This window comes from Caretta caretta, chromosome 18 (genome assembly GCF_965140235.1).
Source record: "Caretta caretta isolate rCarCar2 chromosome 18, rCarCar1.hap1, whole genome shotgun sequence".
NCBI lineage: Eukaryota > Metazoa > Chordata > Testudines > Cheloniidae > Caretta > Caretta caretta.
Genome location: NC_134223.1, coordinates 11284150 through 11303100, shown reverse-complemented (window position 1 = coordinate 11303100; position 18951 = coordinate 11284150). Strand labels below are relative to the sequence as shown.

At 46.6% G+C, this 18951-nt stretch overlaps 1 protein-coding gene across 1 annotated transcript; it reads left to right on the top strand.

Annotated features, from left to right (window-relative positions):
* Positions 1-1643: 1643 nt before the first annotated feature.
* MFN2 (mitofusin 2) lies at positions 1644-18748 on the top strand. Its single transcript, XM_048824873.2, has 19 exons — positions 1644-1763; positions 2733-2871; positions 4290-4468; positions 5150-5285; positions 5915-6077; positions 6419-6543; positions 6835-6943; positions 7031-7138; positions 8207-8360; positions 8607-8674; positions 8855-8976; positions 9336-9462; positions 9785-9889; positions 10463-10565; positions 11766-11986; positions 12138-12293; positions 13109-13305; positions 14412-14546; positions 15464-18748. Exons 3-19 carry the CDS (start codon positions 4294-4296, stop codon positions 15531-15533), a joined length of 2274 nt encoding a protein of 757 aa, XP_048680830.1. The 5' UTR covers positions 1644-1763; positions 2733-2871; positions 4290-4293; the 3' UTR covers positions 15534-18748.
* The last annotated feature ends 203 nt before the right edge of the window (positions 18749-18951 follow it).

Here is an 18951-nt window from a genome sequence, read left to right as displayed (position 1 = left end):
TTAATAAAATAATTGGAATAAAATGCTGGTGCTGGAGGTGGCAGGGCTGGTCCTGGTGAGGAACAGAGGACGAACCACACCTCCAACACAGCTTCCCAGAAGCAGGGTGTCCAAGTGTCCAGTTTTCGACTGGAACACCCATTTGAAAAGGGACCCTGGCGGCTCCGGTCAGCACTGCTGACACTGCAGTGCTAAGGCAGGCTAGTCCCTATCTGTTCTGGCTCCGTGCTGCGCTCTGGAAGTGGCCAGCAGGTCTGGCTCCTAGGTGGGGGGGGGGGCCAAGCTGGTGGGGCGGTGCCTGTGGAGCCTCCTGCGCCCCCCCCACAGCGTCAGACCTGCTGGCTGCTTCCGGGGTGCGTGCAACAGGGTGTCAGGAAAGGCAGGCAGCCTACCTTAGCCCTGCTGCGCCGCTGACCAGGAGCCACCTGAGGGAAGCCCACGCCCCAGCCCTAAGACCCCTCCTGCACCCCAAAGACCTCATCCCTGACCGCAGCCCAGAGCCCGCACCCCCAGCTCAGAACCCATACCCCCTCCTGCACCCCAACCTCCTGCCCCAGCCCTGAGTCCCCCCCCCAAACCCAGAGCCCCCTCCTGAACCCCAACCCCCTGCCTCAACCCACAGCCCCCTCCCACACTCTGAATCTCTCAGCCCTACCCCCCAGCCAGAGCCTTTACCTCCTCTCACACCCGAAGCCTCTGCCTCAGCCCAGTGAAAGTGAGTGAGGGTGGGGGAGAGCGAGCCACAGAGAGCAGGGGAATGTAGTGAGCGGGACGGGGGGGGGGGGGCAGAGCTAGGGTGTTCCGTTTTGTGCCATTTGAAAGCTGGCAACCCTACCCAGAAGGCCCTTTTCTCTACATGTTTCAGCCAGCATTTCTTCTTCAGCTGGGCTTCCTCTTTCACCTCTCAGGACTACAGCTGAGGATACAACCCTGGGGTTTCAGCCCAGCTTGCTGCTCAGCTATGCCTCCAGGTGGGGACATTCCTACCTGAGCCTGCCCACTGCCAGCTGGACTTGGTGGCCTGGGTCTGCTGCTGCTTCTCCAGCAGCTGCACCTAGAATCATAGAATATCAGGGTTGGAAGGGACCTCAGGAGGTCATCTAGTCCCACCCCCTGCTCAAAGCAGGACCAAGCCCCAATTTTTGCCCCAGATCCCTAAATGGCCCCCTCAAGGATTGAACTCAAAACCCTGGGTTTAGCAGGCCAATGCTCAAACCACTGAGCTATCTCCCCCCATCCCTGCACCTCTGGCCAGTACAGCTGCAGTTTGACGGGGCGGAGCTCAGCGGACAGTGCCCTTGGCACCGGCGCGGGGCTGGATTATGCCCAGGACAGCAGGCATAGCTCCCGCGGGCTAGCACCATGCCCCTGTCTGCCCAGCATCACAGTGCCCCTGGGGCTGCAGAAATGAATCTCCTCCCAGCACCCTGATGCTGCTGCAGCTCCCACTGCCCAGGTAAAGAGCAGGAGGGGGAAGGTCAACCTCTGAGGACTACAACTCCCACGAGGCATTGGGCTAAAGCGAGGGCCTCAAACTACCGCTCCCATGAGGCCTTGGGAAAGGGGAGAGCCTGGACTACCCCTCCCACAATGCCCTGGGGGGAGGGGGAAGCGACCCGTCGGAGCCGCCTGGAGGCGCTCCCCGTGAGGCAGCGGCCGTCGCGCTCCCGCCAGTCGCGCCGGTGTGATGACGCCCATAGCCTGGCGCTCCCTGATGATGATGCTGGGGGCGTCATGGCGGCTGTGCGGGAGGGAAGGTGAAGGTGAGAGGCCGGGAGAACCGGGCGGCGGCCGGGCCCCGCGCAGGGGCAGCTGGGGGGCAGCTGGGTCCCCTCGTGTGCAGGGCGCGCGGCGAGGGGAGAGGGCCGGGTCAGGGTGTGTGCGCACTCACGTGTACATGGCTCGCAGGCTCGGGATAGACCTCCTATGTGCAGGGCACGGGGAGGGTGGGGTCGGGGTGTGCACACTCACATGTGCATGGCACGCGGGCTCTGGGTGTGCATACTGTGCAGGGCACTAGTAGGGCCGGGTCAGGCTGGGCACACTCACATGTGCATGGCACGCGGGCTCTGGGTGTGCATACTGTGCAGGGCACTAGTAGGGCCGGGTCAGGCTGGGCACACTCACATGTGCATGGCACGCGGGCTCTGGGTGTGCATACTGTGCAGGGCACTAGTAGGGCCGGGTCAGGCTGGGCACACTCACATGTGCATGGCACGCGGGCTCTGGGTGTGCATACTGTGCAGGGCACTAGTAGGGCCGGGTCAGGTTGTGCACACTCACATGCGTGTGGCATGCGGGCTCTGGGTGTGCATACTGTGCAGGGCACAAGTAGGGCCGGGTCAGGCTGTGCACACTCACATGCGTGTGGCACGCGGGCTCTGGGTGTGCATACTGTGCAGGGCACAAGTAGGGCGGGATTATTGTGTGCCTACTCAGGTGTACATGGCTCACGGGCTCGGGATAGACACTATGTGCAGGGCACTGGGGAGGGTGGGGTCGGGGTGTGTACACTCTGGTGTACGAGGCACATTGCTTCAAGGTGTATGAACTTGGTGTGCCTGCCCAGAGCGCATGGTGGGGTCAGGGTATGTAATACCCACATCTACCCCTGTGCACACTCATGCGTGCAAGACCGTGGGTTGCCTTCCCCGACAGCCACTCACCCCTAACCCTCCTGGGTCTGTGTGCACCATCTGATCTTGCTCCTTCTCCTCACCTGACTGGGACAGGCTGGATCCACATCGCCCCAGGAGCTGCCAGACTGAACCCCACTCAGAGGAGGGAGCACTGTGGAAAACACTCATTGGCACACAGGACAGAGGGAGCTGACCATGCCTGGCTTGTGAAAATTTAACACTAATCCTGAAAGTAAGCTAGGCTTGCCCGACCCCCCCGCCCAGGGAGGGGCAGAGTCACTGGGTGGAGAAGGGTTGGTTCATGAAAAGCAGAAGGGATGGAGGCTGAGTGCTCCTACAGCACTTCATTATGGATGTCTCTGTATGAGCTCTTGATGTAGTGGGCTACATGCTTCCGCACAGTGTTAATCAAAAAGGATACTTCCCTCTTTCCATAAGCGTTCCTCCGAAGGGCTTAGACTCGTTCATGTTGCAACACAGTTGGATGTAGGGGCACTAGGGTGGGCTGTTAAAGTAACTTTTCTGAGATGTTTATTTAGAAGCACTTTTAGGAATCTTGGGGGTGATGCCTTTTGTCCTTCATTTCTGTCCATTCCCTTGAAGCACCTGGCGTCAGTCTGACCCAGTATGGCCATTCTTATGGTGGACTGCAGTAATGATTGTTCTGGTGCTATAGGGAGCTTCACCAATGCACTGTCATTGCTTTCTGAGACTGAAGTTCAGTGTTTTTGCAGCATGCTTGATGCTGTGCTCCAGAGGCAGCATGTGTAATGGAGTGACTTGGAGCACATGGCAGGGAGCCAAGAACTATGTTCTATTTTTGGAGTCCCTTCATCTTTTTGCCTCAGTTTCCTCATCAGTACAATCGGGATACAACATTTCTTCAACATCCCTGTGAAATATTCTCTAACATTTGGAAGTACTCTAAAAAAGTAAAATGCTATAAATTTCAAGAGACACACGGTGGGTGAGGTAATATCTTTTAGTGGACCAACTTATGTTGGTGAAAGAGACAAGCTTTCAAGCTTACACAGAGCTTGTCTCTCTCACCAACAGAAGTTGGTCTACTAAAAGACATTACCTCACCTACGTTCTCTCTCTAATATCTTGGGAACAACATAGCTACAACAATACTGCAAACATAAATGTGAAGTAACTTTTTTTTTTTTGACTCCCAATGCTTTTTTCTGACTTTATCTATATTAGAAGGAACTAGAGATTAGAAAAAGGGGAAGGAAGGAAGTGGCTAGGTTATTAGCATGGTAAGTGGCAGGCCTGGATTCAATTCCTTGCTCTGGAGTAGATGGCTGTAGCTGATCGTTCCATCATGTATTCTGTGAGTTTCTCCATGACCGTTGATTGGGGGCTTAAATACCATGTGAAGCAAAAATTGCAATCAAATTTAGATTTTAAAATCTAAATTGTCCATACAAGAAATCTGGGTGGCAATCACCAGCATGATTCATATTGATCTGCTACTCAGACACTTTTGTTTGTGAAATATATAGCCTCTTTGTAACAGGGTGTTCTTTAAAACGTGTTAGCTATTTTTTTTTAGCTGTTTGGGCCATAGACACATTAGTTGGGGAGGAATTAGTGTTTAAGGAATTGTATCTTATTAGATTTCCTCCCCTCCCCCCCTCCCCACAGCGCAATGTCCCTGTTGTTCACTCGCTCCAAGTCCATAGTTGCTGTAAAGAAGGATAAAAGACACATGGCCGAGGTAAATGCTTCTCCACTCAAACATTTTGTCACTGCAAAGAAGAAAATCAATGGCATCTTTGAACAGTTGGCTGCATATATCCAGGAGAGTTCCACATTCCTGGAAGGTAAGCTGTATCCCGGAGTAACCCACCATCATGTGTAGAGTAGTGCTTTGTTTGTTTCAGTTTGTCACACAAAAAATGCTAGATTAAATGCGATCACTAGACCTGTATACGTATGTATTAGAAGAGATGAAATTGCATCAAATTTGGATAAAGGTACAGGCTTCTGAATGTTAAAGTTGATCCCAAATTATAGTTATCGTTGAACTGATATTAAAAAAAAAAATAATAATAATAAGGAAATTAGTCTTGTACTAGGCTGCATTGGGTTTTTTCTGTCTTTAATCCTTTGGTTCTTATGGTCCTGACATCTCATTTCTGGCAACATGTGTATATCACATGTGCCAACTTCTGGCATTAACAGATTAAGAAATGCACAGCAGTGTATTTAAGGATCTTTGGGGTGTGAAATGTCAGCTATGTGCTGTTCAAGGCACTTTTTTACATGACAACCCTTAGAGATAGAGAGAGAGGCACTGTTCAACAGCCAGTGAAACAGGCTTCAGGGCATAGGCAAGGTGTACTTGTTTGTGTGGCCCTCAAACAACAGGGTCTGACTGCCACGCAAATAAATATATAACTACACTCCAGAGAATTAGATTAGATTCATTCAGATTCATTTTGACCAGGTGTTGTTGATAAATTACTTCTGAAATTCAGGGGAACAATTTATTTGCATTTTAGAAACACACAGGAATGTGGAACTTGACCCTGTCACCACAGAAGAGCAGGTATTGGAGGTCAAAGGATACCTGTCAAAAGTCAGTGGCATTAGTGAGGTGCTGGCACGGCGACACATGAAAGTGGCTTTTTTTGGCAGGTGAGTCGGATACTTGTGTTGCCCGGACTCTTCTCAATGAAGCAACTGGGATCTTTAGGATCATGGCCAGTGAAAAGTATTTATAGGAACACAAACTGTCCAGACCCTGAAATGTAAATGTCTGATCATCATTGGTACTCTCTCACTTTCATTTTGAATCCCTCACTCTGTTTAGAAGAAATTTTAAAATAAGGAAATAACAGAGTAAACCTTTAGTACTGATTCACCAGCAAGTTGCATATGGCAACTAATACGTTACGGTCACGTTTACACTGAGGGGCTGCTTCTGGCACAGTTCTGACAGTGTGAAGAGGTGTGATCTCCCATCAACATATCTGTGCCAGCAGAAGCCCCAAGAATACACTCAGACACACCAGAAAAACTGCATCATTAGTGGTATGGCTTGTTTAGCTATGGGGAGATAGAATAATCTATGCTGAACAAAACATCCACATTAGGAGTGCTCTTCTGGTGTAGTATTTCAGTATTCCTATACTGATAGAACGCTTCTAATATACGGCCGAACGCTTTCTGGAGCTGGTTGAGACGTGAGATTTGAGTGGCTGTAATATGCAAAGAGCACAGCTGTGCCTTGGGAACATAATGAACCATTCTGCATTTAACCCCAGGACAAGCAATGGAAAAAGTACAGTGATAAATGCCATGCTGTGGGATAAAGTCCTTCCCTCAGGGATTGGACACACCACTAATTGTTTCCTGCGTGTGGAGGGGACGGACGGTCATGATGCGTTCCTACTTACTGAAGGCTCAGAGGAGAAGAGGAGTGTCAAAGTAAGCTCCTAATTAGTATATGTTGATGAAGATGGACTTTGTCCTAATCTAAGAGATTTCAGAAAGGAATTTTCTCTTGGTAAATGTAATCTCAGTAATGTGTGCAAGGAATCCTGCCCTTGAGTAGTTCCTAATAGGTGGAGACCTTTCTCAGCAGGGACACCTGTGCAGTTCTATGGGGAAGCCCCTTTTTTAGTAAAGGGAGAAAATGACTCTCGTTTGGGTCTTGACTTATTCTTGTCTGTGAATATTTCAGGGCGGGGAGATAAATGGTAGAATAATTATCAGACATTTAATAACGTACTCCTGTTGATCTTTCCTCCCTCCCTTCCCTTCGACAGACAGTCAACCAACTGGCTCATGCTCTCCATCAAAATGAATTTCTGAATGCTGGCAGCCTGGTCAGTGTGATGTGGCCCAATTCCAAATGTCCTCTCTTAAAGGATGATCTGGTGCTTATGGACAGGTGAGAGACTTCACTCTTCCCATGCAGAGACTCTGCCATGAAGTGACCTGGAAGCAGAGCTGAGAAGTGCAAATAGAGTGCCATTTCATCATTCCTTTAATTTCCTGAACTAAGCAGCCCCAGAACACAAGGTAGCCCAAGCATGGACATTAGCTATGCTGAGAAGCTACACCTTTTGAAAGCCTCTTTTGTAAGGAAATGTAACGTGCTGCTTCTCCTTCGGAGAATGTCTGTCTGCTTGTGGTTTTGAAGTTTCATAGCTCTAGTGAGGTCTGTTTCTGTTTTCTGTAGCCCTGGCATTGATGTAACCACGGAGCTGGACAGCTGGATTGACAAGTTTTGTCTGGATGCTGATGTATTTGTGTTAGTGGCAAACTCGGAGTCCACGCTGATGCAAACGGTAACTCGAATCCCACTTGTAAAGGCTTGCTGGTTTGGGGTAAATGCTCCGACGCTTTGCATATTGATATGGGATTTCTTTGACCAGGAGAAGCAGTTCTTCCACAAAGTGAATGAGCGTCTGTCTTGCCCCAACATATTTATCCTGAATAACCGCTGGGATGCATCAGCTTCAGAACCTGAATACATGGAAGAGGTTTGTGCTGTATTTAAATTGGTGTTCACTCAAACTGGGAGTCTCCGTTCTAGGAGCAGAGGCGTGGCTAGTGGTAATAGAGGGTGATTCTCCTACAGTTTGGACTTTGCTGAGGAGTCATCTGGAAAAAGGGCTGGAGAAAGTATGGTCTAATGGTTTCAGCAAGGATGTGGAATGCAGAACTTCTGAAGTCCTGTTGTAACTGACATTTTTGGGGACCTGGGACTGGTCACTTCGTGTCTTCATCCCTCAGTTTATGTATTTGTAAAATAGTTAGAGTATTCAACTATCCCATAGGGGTTTGTGAGGCTTAATATATGAAAAGTGCTTTGAGACCCACAAAGGAGCCATAAAAGAGCAAAAAGAAAAGGAGTACTTGTGGCACCTTAGAGACTAACCAATTTATTTGAGCATGAGCTTTCGTGAGCTACAGCTCACTTCATCGGATGCATACCGTGGAAACTGCAGCAGACTTTATATACACACAGAGAATATGAAACAATAACTCCTCCCACCCCACTGTCGGGCTGGTAATAGCTTATCTAAAGTGAGCATCAGGTTGGGCCATTTCCACCACAAATCCAGGTTTTCTCACCCTCCACCCCCCCACACAAATTCACTCTCCTGCTGGTGATAGCCCATCCAAAGTGACAACTCTTTACACAATGTGCATGATAATCAAGTTGAGCTGTAGCTCACGAAAGCTCATGCTCAAATAAATTGGTTAGTCTCTAAGGTGCCACAAGGTGCCATCCAAAGTGACAACTCTTTACACAATGTGCATGATAATCAAGTTGAGCTGTAGCTCACGAAAGCTCATGTTCAAATAAATTGGTTAGTCTCTAAGGTGCCACAAGTACTCCTTTTCTTTTTGCAAATACAGACTAACACGGCTGTTACTCTGAAACCTGTCATAAAAGAGCAAAATATTTTTATTGTAGACTGGTATTGCTACATAGGGCCTGCAGGGGGCATCTGGTTGCCTGATCCAGTTGCATGCAATGGCATGGACTATCAAGCAGACTTCAAAACAATGTGTGTGTGTGTGTGGGTGGGTTTATCCTTCAGGTCCGTCGACAGCACATGGAGCGCTGCACCAGTTTTCTAGTGGATGAGCTGGGTGTGGTGGATCGAGCACAGGCTGGGGACCGCATCTTCTTTGTGTCAGCAAAGGAAGTGCTAAATGCCAGGATTCAGAAAGCTCAAGGGATGCCAGAAGGAGGTAGGAAAACTACTAGCTCTGTCTTTCATTTTATTTGTGTGGGAAGGTAGAGATTGTCTTATCCCAAATCATCAATTGGTGATTTAACTAAAAAGTGAGGGAGGGAAAAGAAGCCAAAGTTAAACAAGAAGGTATCTGGCAGGTCAGTAGAACCAGCCCCAGAGATGTTTCTGCCTTTCCTGCTGGTGCTTCAAATTCTCTGTTCGCTTTCTGTAAACTTGCCCTGGTGACCTTGTGTCATCCTAGGTGGAGCATTGGCAGAAGGATTTCAAGTAAGAATGTTTGAGTTTCAAAACTTCGAGAGAAGATTTGAGGTAAGCACCATCATTCGTACCAAGCTACTATTTGAGTCACAGTCGTCTGGGGGGGGGAAAGAATGGAGTCTGTAACTTTAAGCTGATGCTGCGTCTTGACAGTAAATGATGCAGGAGAGAGGTCTATGTTAATGCCTCGGGTCGCTGTTGATTTTCTGATGGCTGCCTCTGTGTACACAGGAATGTATCTCACAATCTGCAGTGAAAACAAAGTTTGAGCAACACACAGTAAGAGCCAAGCAGATTGCTGAAGATGTTCGCCTCATCATGGATTCTCTGCATATTGCTGCCCAGGAGCAGAGGTGAGCAGCTGCAGAGACTCAGTGCACACAAGGCTGAAGCTTGCACTGAATATTTCTGGGAGGGAGTCTGGGAAACATGAGTATCAGGCCTTTGCTTTTAAAATCACAATATAGCATACAAAATTTCTGGGGACAGGAGGACATGTACCATTACACCTGCATCTAATGTATAATTATGGAGAAACCTCCTATCTCTCCTGTATGCTACTTGTGTATAACATGTCTTAGATATTGTTACTGCCTGTCCCTGGGAAAGAGAATCTCTGCTCCCTCCAAATGTCTTACCTCTGGGATTCTATTTAGCTTGTAGATCAGAGATGTGCTGATGCTACTTTCTGATAGGCACCTTCTTTTCTCAGGGTTTACTGCCTGGAGATGCGAGAGGAACGACAGGAGCGCTTGGGTTTTATTGACAAACAGCTGGAGCTGCTCACTCAAGACTACAAGGTGAAAATAAAACAGATCACAGAAGAAGTAGAACGACAGGTAAGGAACAGGTGCTTCTTTGGCCTAGAGAACAATCCGAGGGATGAAAGGAAAGGTGTGAAGGGTTGACTAGAAGATGAGAAGCGGATTAGGAGCTGAGAAAACACAACAGACTAAATAAGCACTGAAGTCACAGGGGTTCTGCTGAAACATACATGGTGGAGACTTATTGCTGTAGGGGCAACTGGTTTATCTGTGTTAGTGCTTATTAGCAAATCAATTTTTCTAACAGATTTTTTCAGCTGTCGTGGGAATAGTCTTGAGTTTTCTCTGCTAGTGTTCCAGATAACCCTGTACATACACTATATGGTTGTGCTTTCAGGTGTCGAATGCAATGGCTGAAGAGATTAGGCGGCTCTCAGTGTTGGTAGATGACTACCAGATGGATTTCCACCCATCTCCAGTTGTCCTCAAAGTTTACAAGAATGTGAGTAACAACACTGGCTTTTAACATGTTGAACCAACCATCTAAACAATTTTCTTTCTTGCTCAGTAATTGCACCACCTGTTTAAAATACTTAACTTTCAAGTGCGCAGGTCTTTGTAGTGTGGAAATTGTTTGTTCATATTTATCTCTTGTGCTTTGAGGGTTTCATTACATCCCAGAAAAGGAACTGGGGCTTTCCAGACTAACCTAGTAGTAAAAGACTGGTATAAAAGTATATAGTATTTAATTGTAGGGCATGACAATAAGGCACTAGTTGCCTTAGTATCTTGTTTCACTTTGAATTGTGTGGATCAAATGTAAGCAGCATTTTCACCAAAGCAGAGGGCATATGGTCAGTTCTATTCTTCTTTGCCTCCTCACTTCCCTCTTGCAATACTGAACTACTTTTAACAGATGGCAGGATTGGGGGTGGACAGAATTTATGGTTCCTATTTTGAAGAATTGCCTGTTTTGAGAGATTCTAGCACCTGCAGTTAATGAGCAGTCTGGACAGGGATGTATCTTGTGTCTGGATTTGCTTCAATGTCAGCCTCTATTTTTTGTCTGTTTCAGGAACTACATCGACACATTGAGGAGGGTTTGGGCCGTAACATGTCAGATCGATGCTCTAATGCCATCGCTGCTTCCTTGCAAACCATGCAACAAGAAATGATTGGTCAGTACAGCATGTAAAGAACCAGCTCTTACTGCAGACACACGGGAATAAGTCTAGCATGGCCATTGTGTCCGTGCAGGTTTAGATTGGCTGTGAGGGCTGATGAACTGGTTTCAACTTCTCACTTAATAGTGCCTTGTTTAGTGAGACACTAGTTCAGAGTGTCTACATGGTCCTTCTTAAATACCTGTTTTCAGGGGTTTTCCATGTCATGAAACTCATTCTAGATTGAAACTTCACACCCACCTCCTCTGCCTGGGAGCAGTTTGTTCTATTAAAATTTCAAAAACAATAGAACTTTTGATGAGGCTTATGCAGCAAAAAGGCAGTGGTACTACTAACTAAAAAGCTTGCAGATCTTGCTGTGACAAGATGCTCTGGACAAGACCTCATTGCAGGAATAGGAATCTTCTCCATGTTACCGCAAAAAGGTTTGATACTGTGACATGCATAATTTACAGTACTTTCAGTTAGTCCCACTTCAGGGGCTTTTTGCCAGTTGCTTTAGCAAAGCTCCCGCCCACAGCTGGCAGGAACCATACTTTTCTTGGAGCAGTTTCAAAATTATTTTATGAATCATGGTTTATGGTTTAGTTTGGTCAGGGCAAATAAAGTGGCCATTTGTGTTAAATAAAACCAAATGGTGGAGATTTGATGCATTTGCCTCTTTTAATGTTGGAGCATGTGCTAATTTATATAATTGATGGAGGGGGTAAACAATGCCTCTGGCAACGTCTGTATGACAGAGATTCTCTGACTATGTATCATAGACTGCAGTGGTCTATAGATTAGAGGGAACTATCCGCGGACCACCTGAATGGAGCTCGCGGACCACTGTTTGAGAACCTCTGCTCTAGGTAACTGTGGGGAAGTGGGCGGGGGAAAGAGGAGAGAAGCGGCAAGGGAAGGGTCCACAGAAAGATCTCTCACAAAGTGGTCTATAACATGGAAAATTGGAGAATGACTGCTCTGGGGACCTTAGTGCCATATTTGGTCATAATAAATTTCAGATCCTGCCAGTTGTTCTGGGTCAGGTTTGGGTTTGGTTTTTTTGTTTTTGTTTTTTTTTAAAAGAAAAAACAATTAACTGATAAACAAGGTAAGCACAGAACAGAGAGCCTGATTGATTCTAGTCAAGCCCATTCGTACTTCTCAATTATGCTGACACTTTTCCTATCCTCTCCCATTTCTCATCTGCAGATGGTTTAAAGCCCCTTCTCCCAGTGTCTCTACGGGGTCAGATAGACATGCTGATCCCCCGACAATGCTTCGCACTCAGCTATGACCTGAACTGTGACAAGCTTTGTGCCGACTTCCAGGAGGACGTTGAATTCCATTTTTCTCTTGGATGGACAATGCTTGTGAATAGGTTTTTGGGACCAAAGAACAGTCGCCGGGCCTTGATGGGCTATAATGACCAGGTACGACCTCTCATTAAATGTTCCGTGGGTCGATAGTAGATACTGGGTTTCACTGAAGACTTCAGTGACTGTCAAAGCTCTGAAAGAAACAGCTGTGGCTTGCGTTCTCCTTTTTATCTGCGGCTTTTTTTTCTTTTTCCCTTCTAATTAGATTCAACGTCCTTTACCTTTAACCCCAGCGAATCCCAGTCTGCCTCCCCTACCCCAGGGTTCTATGACCCAGGAAGAGCTCATGGTGTCTATGGTGACTGGATTGGCATCACTGACTTCCAGAACTTCCATGGGGATCCTCGTGATTGGTGGAGTGGTGGGTTGAAAATCTCTGAGAAACAATTGTCTGTACAGAGCTAGCTGTGCTGTTGATCTGGAAAGTTATTTAGACTGCAGGCTTCAGTCAGTGGCTGATATGATATTCGTCCGTCATGGAGCCCAGAGTGAAGTGTTGTATCCCAAGGAATATCAAAAGGGAGAGATCCACTGAACTTATTGCACTTGAAGTTTGGGGGTGGACTCAGGGTTGTTAAGAAGATAAAATAACACTTTCAAAGCTCATTACAAACATTAACCACTACTCTTCTGAGCATGGGTGGTAACTAAGTATTATTCCCATTTCAGTGATGGGGAAACTAAAACAGAGGTTGAGACTGAAACTTTCACAATCCGTCTCTGATTTTGTGTACTTCTATTTTTGGGATTCCCAACTCCAGACATTTTGGGCTGTTTTTTTTTTTTTCTCTCTCCCCTGAGGTGCTGAGTGCCCACAGCTCCCATTGATTTGGAGTTGTGGGTGCTTAGCTCCTTCGAAAATAAGCTCTACATGCCTCAAGCCTGGCATCCAAAATTAGAAGTCCGGAGACTTGGCTGAAGTTGCTCGAGGAGGATTTGCTGTGCACCAACTAGAGTCCAAGGCCCTAGTCCATATAGCACACTGTCTAGATATGGAAGATCTCTTTAAGAAGGCTCTTGCTTACTTGCCTACACTTCAGAGCCAGGGATATGGTGAACAGGAAAGGGATCCCTTACGCTTATGGACCTTTTTCAAGTGTTTTCTGTTCCATTGTAAGAAGTTAGCATTATTCTTGGCTGATGACTTATGCCACCTTTGTACTGTGCTTATTGCAGGTCTGGAAGGCTGTGGGCTGGAGACTGATTGCTCTCTCCTTTGGCCTTTACGGGCTCCTTTATGTATATGAGCGCCTCACTTGGACTATGAAAGCGAAGGAGCGAGCCTTCAAACGCCAGTTTGTGGAGTATGCGAGTGAGAAACTGCAGCTCATTGTCAGCTACACAGGCTCCAACTGCAGCCACCAAGTCCAACAGTGAGTTCCCTCAGTTCATCTAGTCCAGGGGCGGGCAAACCTGTTGCCCTGAAAGCCGCATTGGGTTTCAGAAATTGTATGGAGGGAGGGCCGGTTAGGGGAGGTGCTGCCTCCGGGACTCCTGCCCATTCAACACCCCCTGTTCGCTGACGGGCCCACCCCCCGGACCCCTGCCCCATCCAGCCCCCCTGCTCTCTCTTCCCCTGACTGCCCCTGCACCCCCCCCCGCCTCCTTCCTGACTGCCTCCCGGAACCCCCACCCCGACTGCCTCCCGCCACCCCATCTAACCCCTCCTCTCCTTCCTGACTGCCCCCAGAACCCCTGCCCCCATTCAACTCCCCTGTTCCCTGCCTTCTGACCGTCCCGACCCTTATCCAGCCCCTGACCACCCCCCGAACTCCCCTGCCCTCTATCCAATCCCACTCCCTGCCCCCTTACCGCGTTGCCTGGAGCACCGGTGGCTGGCTGCACTACAGCAGTGCCGCCCGGCTGGAGCCAGCTGCACTTCCCCAGGAGCTCGCAGCCCCACTGCCCAGAGCACTGTGCCAGTGGCAAGGTGAGGCTGGGGGGAAAGGGGGAACAACAGGGGAGGGGCTGGGGGCTAGCCTCCCGGGCCAGGAGCTCAGGGGCCGGGCAGGATGGTCCCGCGGGCCATAGTTTGCCCACCTCTGATCTAATCTTTTAAATAACACTATTTTCAAGGTACTCTCCATTAAGCCACGTAAGGCCAGCTGTCACCCTGGTTACCGCATGACAGGTCTGTTGTACGTAGTCTGTACTCCAGGTCTAAAAATGCACAGTGATGGATGAGCATGGATTGAAACTTTTATCACATGTATTTCTAAAGCACCTGTCGTCATAGTAACCAGATGCTTTTAAACATGAGCACTAACTCTTCAGGAATATCAGATTCTGAAGTTCCTGTGCCACTGTCCAGAATTTGCAGTAAGTTCCCTGTTGCCCGCTGACTGAAATGTTCTGAAGCTGGAATGGGAAGAAAGCGTCAAGCTAGGCTTTCTGGAGGTGGTATAATCAAATCTTTGCACAGTGTAAATACCTTTTGAGTTTGATCTCTTCTCTCTTCCCTCCTTTCTCCATTTTCTAGGGAGCTTGCTGGGACATTTGCTCACTTGTGTCAGCAGGTGGATGTCACACGGGAGAATCTTGAGCAGGAAATTGCTGCCATGAATAAAAAAATTGAAATCTTGGACTCATTGCAGAGCAAAGCAAAACTGCTCAGGTGAGATCTTTGCTTCCTGACAGCAAATTCATGGAGAACAGTCTGTATACTGTGTCATCTTTTGTGGAGTCACAATTACATGTAATGTAAAGACTTCCCTGGACTGTTCAGGTTAGAATGTGCCTTACTGTAGCATCAACTCACTCCTGCTTGGAAGTGAAGTAAACATGGTCATTGATCTCTGTATCTTCCAAGTAGTCAATGTGTGTTCCTAAGGGACCAGATCTTACGTTGCTTTTGTACATAGATCTGTTACTTGCTTTTGTACAGATGGCATTTCCTTCATTCAGCCTGTAAGAAGAGAGGGTTCCAGGACGTTCCTGGAGCTTGGGTAGCAGTGGGGTTATTACCTTCAGCCCCTTCCTTCCTTCTGTAGGAAAAACTGATTTTATTTATATATTTTTTCTACGCTGCCAGACATTTTTAGTCATCTGGCACTAGCCTGATATCTGGGACTTCACCATTTCTTTCTGACTCTAGATCTGGTCAGGATCATCACAAACCCAAGAAAATTATGGGTCCTACAAGGTCCTTCAGGACCACTCATATCTCCTCAAATCAGACACATGGCCTTTCCCCTCCTTATTGGAGGGCATACGAGTTTCTGATGTTCACCTTCATTCCAGATGGGCAGGGAGCTCCCCTCTCAAATGTTCCATTCCCACAAACAGAGAATAAGATCACTTTTTAAACTTGCAACTAGGATTTTGGTTTGAACCCCAAAACTTACAGCTCACTGTCCATGCCAGCTCCCTGGCCTAGAGTAGAGGCACCTAGTCGTGGGACTCTGTGGCAGCTCTCTCAATTCTTTGCCATTCATGCATCTCTTTCATCCCTTTTCAGACTAGAGTAAGCAGTGAATGTTAACTAACTTCAATGCGTAGGCCTAACTGAGACTTTTTTCTTCCTTCTTGCAGGAATAAAGCAGGCTGGCTGGACAGTGAACTCAACATGTTCACACATCAGTACCTGCAGCAGAGCAGATAATGTGGGAAGGCAAAAAAACATTTCCCTTCAGTGCTCTCTTAACCGCTGTAGAGAACATGGTGTATGATGGAATCGCTAAGGAGGATGAGCGAAAGCAAGTTGTTGCGTGGTCTATCACCATGTGAACAATGGGATTCTGCTTTCCCGTGTCATGTCCAACCTCTCAACACACATTTATAACTCTTCTCACCTGCCACAGAGATTAGGAGGAACTTCTGCTTCATACACTTACAGGGGGCTTTTGTAATGCAGAATGAAGTATGGTAGTTGTCCAGGTTTTGTTTTTTTTTTTGGTTTTTTTTAAACGTCTCACTAGTCACCAAAGTTTATCAAGTTCAGATTTATTCTAACAAAACTTCTCCCTTGATGAATTACCACCTTAATAGATAAAGATGGATCTTGATAATCCTTTGAGGTACAAAGTCACAAGATCAGATGTGTGTGAAAAGCAGCTAGTCATCTAAACACAGACCATTTCTCTCCCCCCACCCATGCATCTAGAGGCCCCATCACTAACAGCCCGTGCAGAGACCTACCCATACTTCTCAATTACTCTTCAACTGCAATACAACAGGAGAGAGACTTGCTGCTCTCTTTCTTTCCATGGAGAAGTGTCCGTGCAAATGATAAGACCCAGGAGCGGAAAACAAATCTTTTTTCGGTTGGGGGTTGGGATCCTGCTGTAGTAAGTTTCTTCTCCTGGTCTTTTTGGGTTTGGGGCATCTTCCTCCTGCAAGCTCTTCAGTTGAAGAAAGCTCTTTGCCTAGCCCTGTGTTACTTGAGAGACAAATCATGACAGAGACAAAACTGGCTGTCGTCGTTTAGTTATTGTGGAGTTAGTGGAATGAGCAGTTGCATTTGGTGACTAAGTAAATTGGTATCTTATTGAGGAAGATAAACAGGATCTGAGATGGGCCAGTCGGCAGTGTGTGAATAGCTACTTTATGAAATATATAGACAAATGTGTTTTTTCAGAGTGTGTGTTTTGGGATGCAGGCTTCTGGAATTCCATTATCACTACATAGCCTTTAGGACTGGGTAGATTACAAGCTGTAGGAGATCTTGCTTCATGTAGAGCTTCCGTAGGATGTTACTGTCTGCATTAATGTGATTCAGTTTGGTTTTTTTTTTTTTTTTAAAGTAGACAACAGAATGAAGATGGGCTGATCCAGTGCAGCTCATATGGAGCCAAGGAGATGTGTATTGGTGTGGAAATTCCATACCGGGGAAGCAATGGGTCACCATAACTTTCTAAGTTGTTCTTTATTTATAAACAGATCAGATTGCATTTAGGGCAAACTCCAAAACCAGTTTAATTCTGAATATGTTCAGAATTAATGTGGGCCTGACACTGTTAGCCATTGAAAACTGGGGGTAAAACTCCCACTGACTTCAATAGGATCAAGTTCTCTTCTTTCTCTCTCTCTCACCCCCACCCCCATGTTTATTAGGAAGCTTTCTTCATGTGGGGAAGATGCTTATGCACCTGATAGGGTGTCTTTTTCTCCTGGTATGTCTCCAGAAGTCAGAGATGTCTCCAAAGAATCCAGAATGAGTCCCTGTGGGCTAACTCTAAGGAGGTCCCAGCTGAGCTTAGAAAGAGTGAAGGGAGTTTGTCATATTGACAATGCTTGAAAATGGTATCAACAGGCTTAGAATGATTTCTTGCTCAAGTACAGATGTCGATACCCATGTGCCAGTAACCAGCGTACTTCTCGTCTAGTCCCAGAAAGGAGGAGGGAGATGTTATCCGGTGTCTGAGGGAGGATAAATAGTGAAGTAGCATTAAGCCAGTTAGGTTATTTTAACCTCCAAGTGCTAGGATTTGGGATTTTCCCGTGGATTAGCACAGAGTGTTGGTAGACTGAGAGTTCTGTTAAATTCTTGTCACAAGAAGCAAGTCAGTTGCATTTTGGGGTGGAAGGGAGGAGAATAGATCCTGCCAGGAGATCAGCTATGGGATCATGGAATGTTTCACTTCTAGCCTGCTGGTTTGAATCCAACTCAAACTGGAAAGTCATGGCCTTCTGATGGCTCTTCCATAGCCTTTGGGGAATGGGGATAATTTAGTCTGTTTCCTAAAGAATGTGTGTTCACATCACAGTTGCTTGCAGTAACTTGCTCCTGAGGTCAAAGACTGAATAGGCAAAGAGACTGAATTCTTGCCTTTGCAGGTGGTTTCTCCAGGTCATTGTTGTTAGTGTATATGTAAGAAGAGGCAGCCTCAGCATGTCCTGCTGATAAACTCCAGCCTTCAGACTGCAGGGCTGCTAATCCAGCATGACAGTAGGCTGTATGGTTTGCTGATGAGTCAAAACAATAAGCAGATCTCTGCTGCAGTAGGAAATTTTCTTCCTGAGTGCAGGAAGGATAATGCTGTGCTACATGGGGACTCTGGAAAGTGCTGATGTGACTTTCTGGGACGTTCACGGCTCCAGTGGCCAGGTCTTTGTGCAGACTTCAGGAGGTAATTTGATAAGTGGCATAGGCTTCAAATCGGACACACCACACTATATTGTGGTCTTTGAACCCCCTTTCGAGGTTGGTAGAAGTGAAACAGGGTATCTTGCTATTGAGTTGATACTGCTAATGCTTTCTTCAGAGATTTTTGGTGACTTGGGCATTCTCACCATGGCAGTGAAATCTGGCCTGTAGAGTGAGGGGTAAGAATTTCTTGAACCTATTTTAAAGCAAAATTGCTAACACAGGCAGAAAAATGTCCTTAAGAATATCTAACCCTAGCCACTAGAGTCTGGAGAAGATTGCCTTATGCATGTTATATTAACAGAATCAAAGTTAAACATAATTGCCAATTAATTTGATTCTTCTTAAACTAAAGCAAAATACAACTGAACTCCTTTAATACAGACTGGTGGAAGAGTTCACACTGTTGCTATATACTACACAGATAGTTCGCCTCTGCCTCCTATGGGGAGTGATCAACTCTTGTGTATGAGAATATGGATTGCAAGAACAGACTCCTCCAGGCTCATATTAAAGAAGTTTGGCTAAATGCACTTTATTTTATTGCTGCTAATTTAGTATTTTTTTTTCCTGGTATTTTTTTGTGTTGAGTTGATGGAACTCTTCAAAATCCTCTGAACAGTGAGTTTTCTCTCTGCTGTATTTAAGATGATACATTTTGCATGAATTATTCCTGTATCAATGCGGTTAAAATTGGAAACCAAAATAAAAATGAATTGGGGGAAAAAAAATTCTGCGTGTCTGTCCTGCCTAGCTTGATACAAAATCTTCATGAGCTAGTTCAGTAAATTCTGAAGAAACCTGCTTTGGAGTAACAGTGAATAGCTCTTATTCATCCTTTGGTAATGGCCTATTATCAATGTGAAATTATCAACCACTTGAGAGTTCTCACTGTATTTTCTTCACAGCAAAACTTGGCAGGTCCAGCAGTATG

What these genes read in the sequence shown, in the direction of transcription:
- MFN2 (XM_048824873.2), top strand. Translation starts at nt 4,294, where the DNA reads ATGTCCCTGTTGTTCACTCGCTCCAAGTCCATAGTTGCTGTAAAGAAG. An exon ending in TGATGGGCTATAATGACCAG is followed by an intron (nt 11,987 to 12,137) that starts GTACGACCTCTC and finishes CCTTCTAATTAG; the next exon opens with ATTCAACGTCCTTTACCTTT. An exon ending in TCCTCGTGATTGGTGGAGTG is followed by an intron (nt 12,294 to 13,108) that starts GTGGGTTGAAAA and finishes TGCTTATTGCAG; the next exon opens with GTCTGGAAGGCTGTGGGCTG.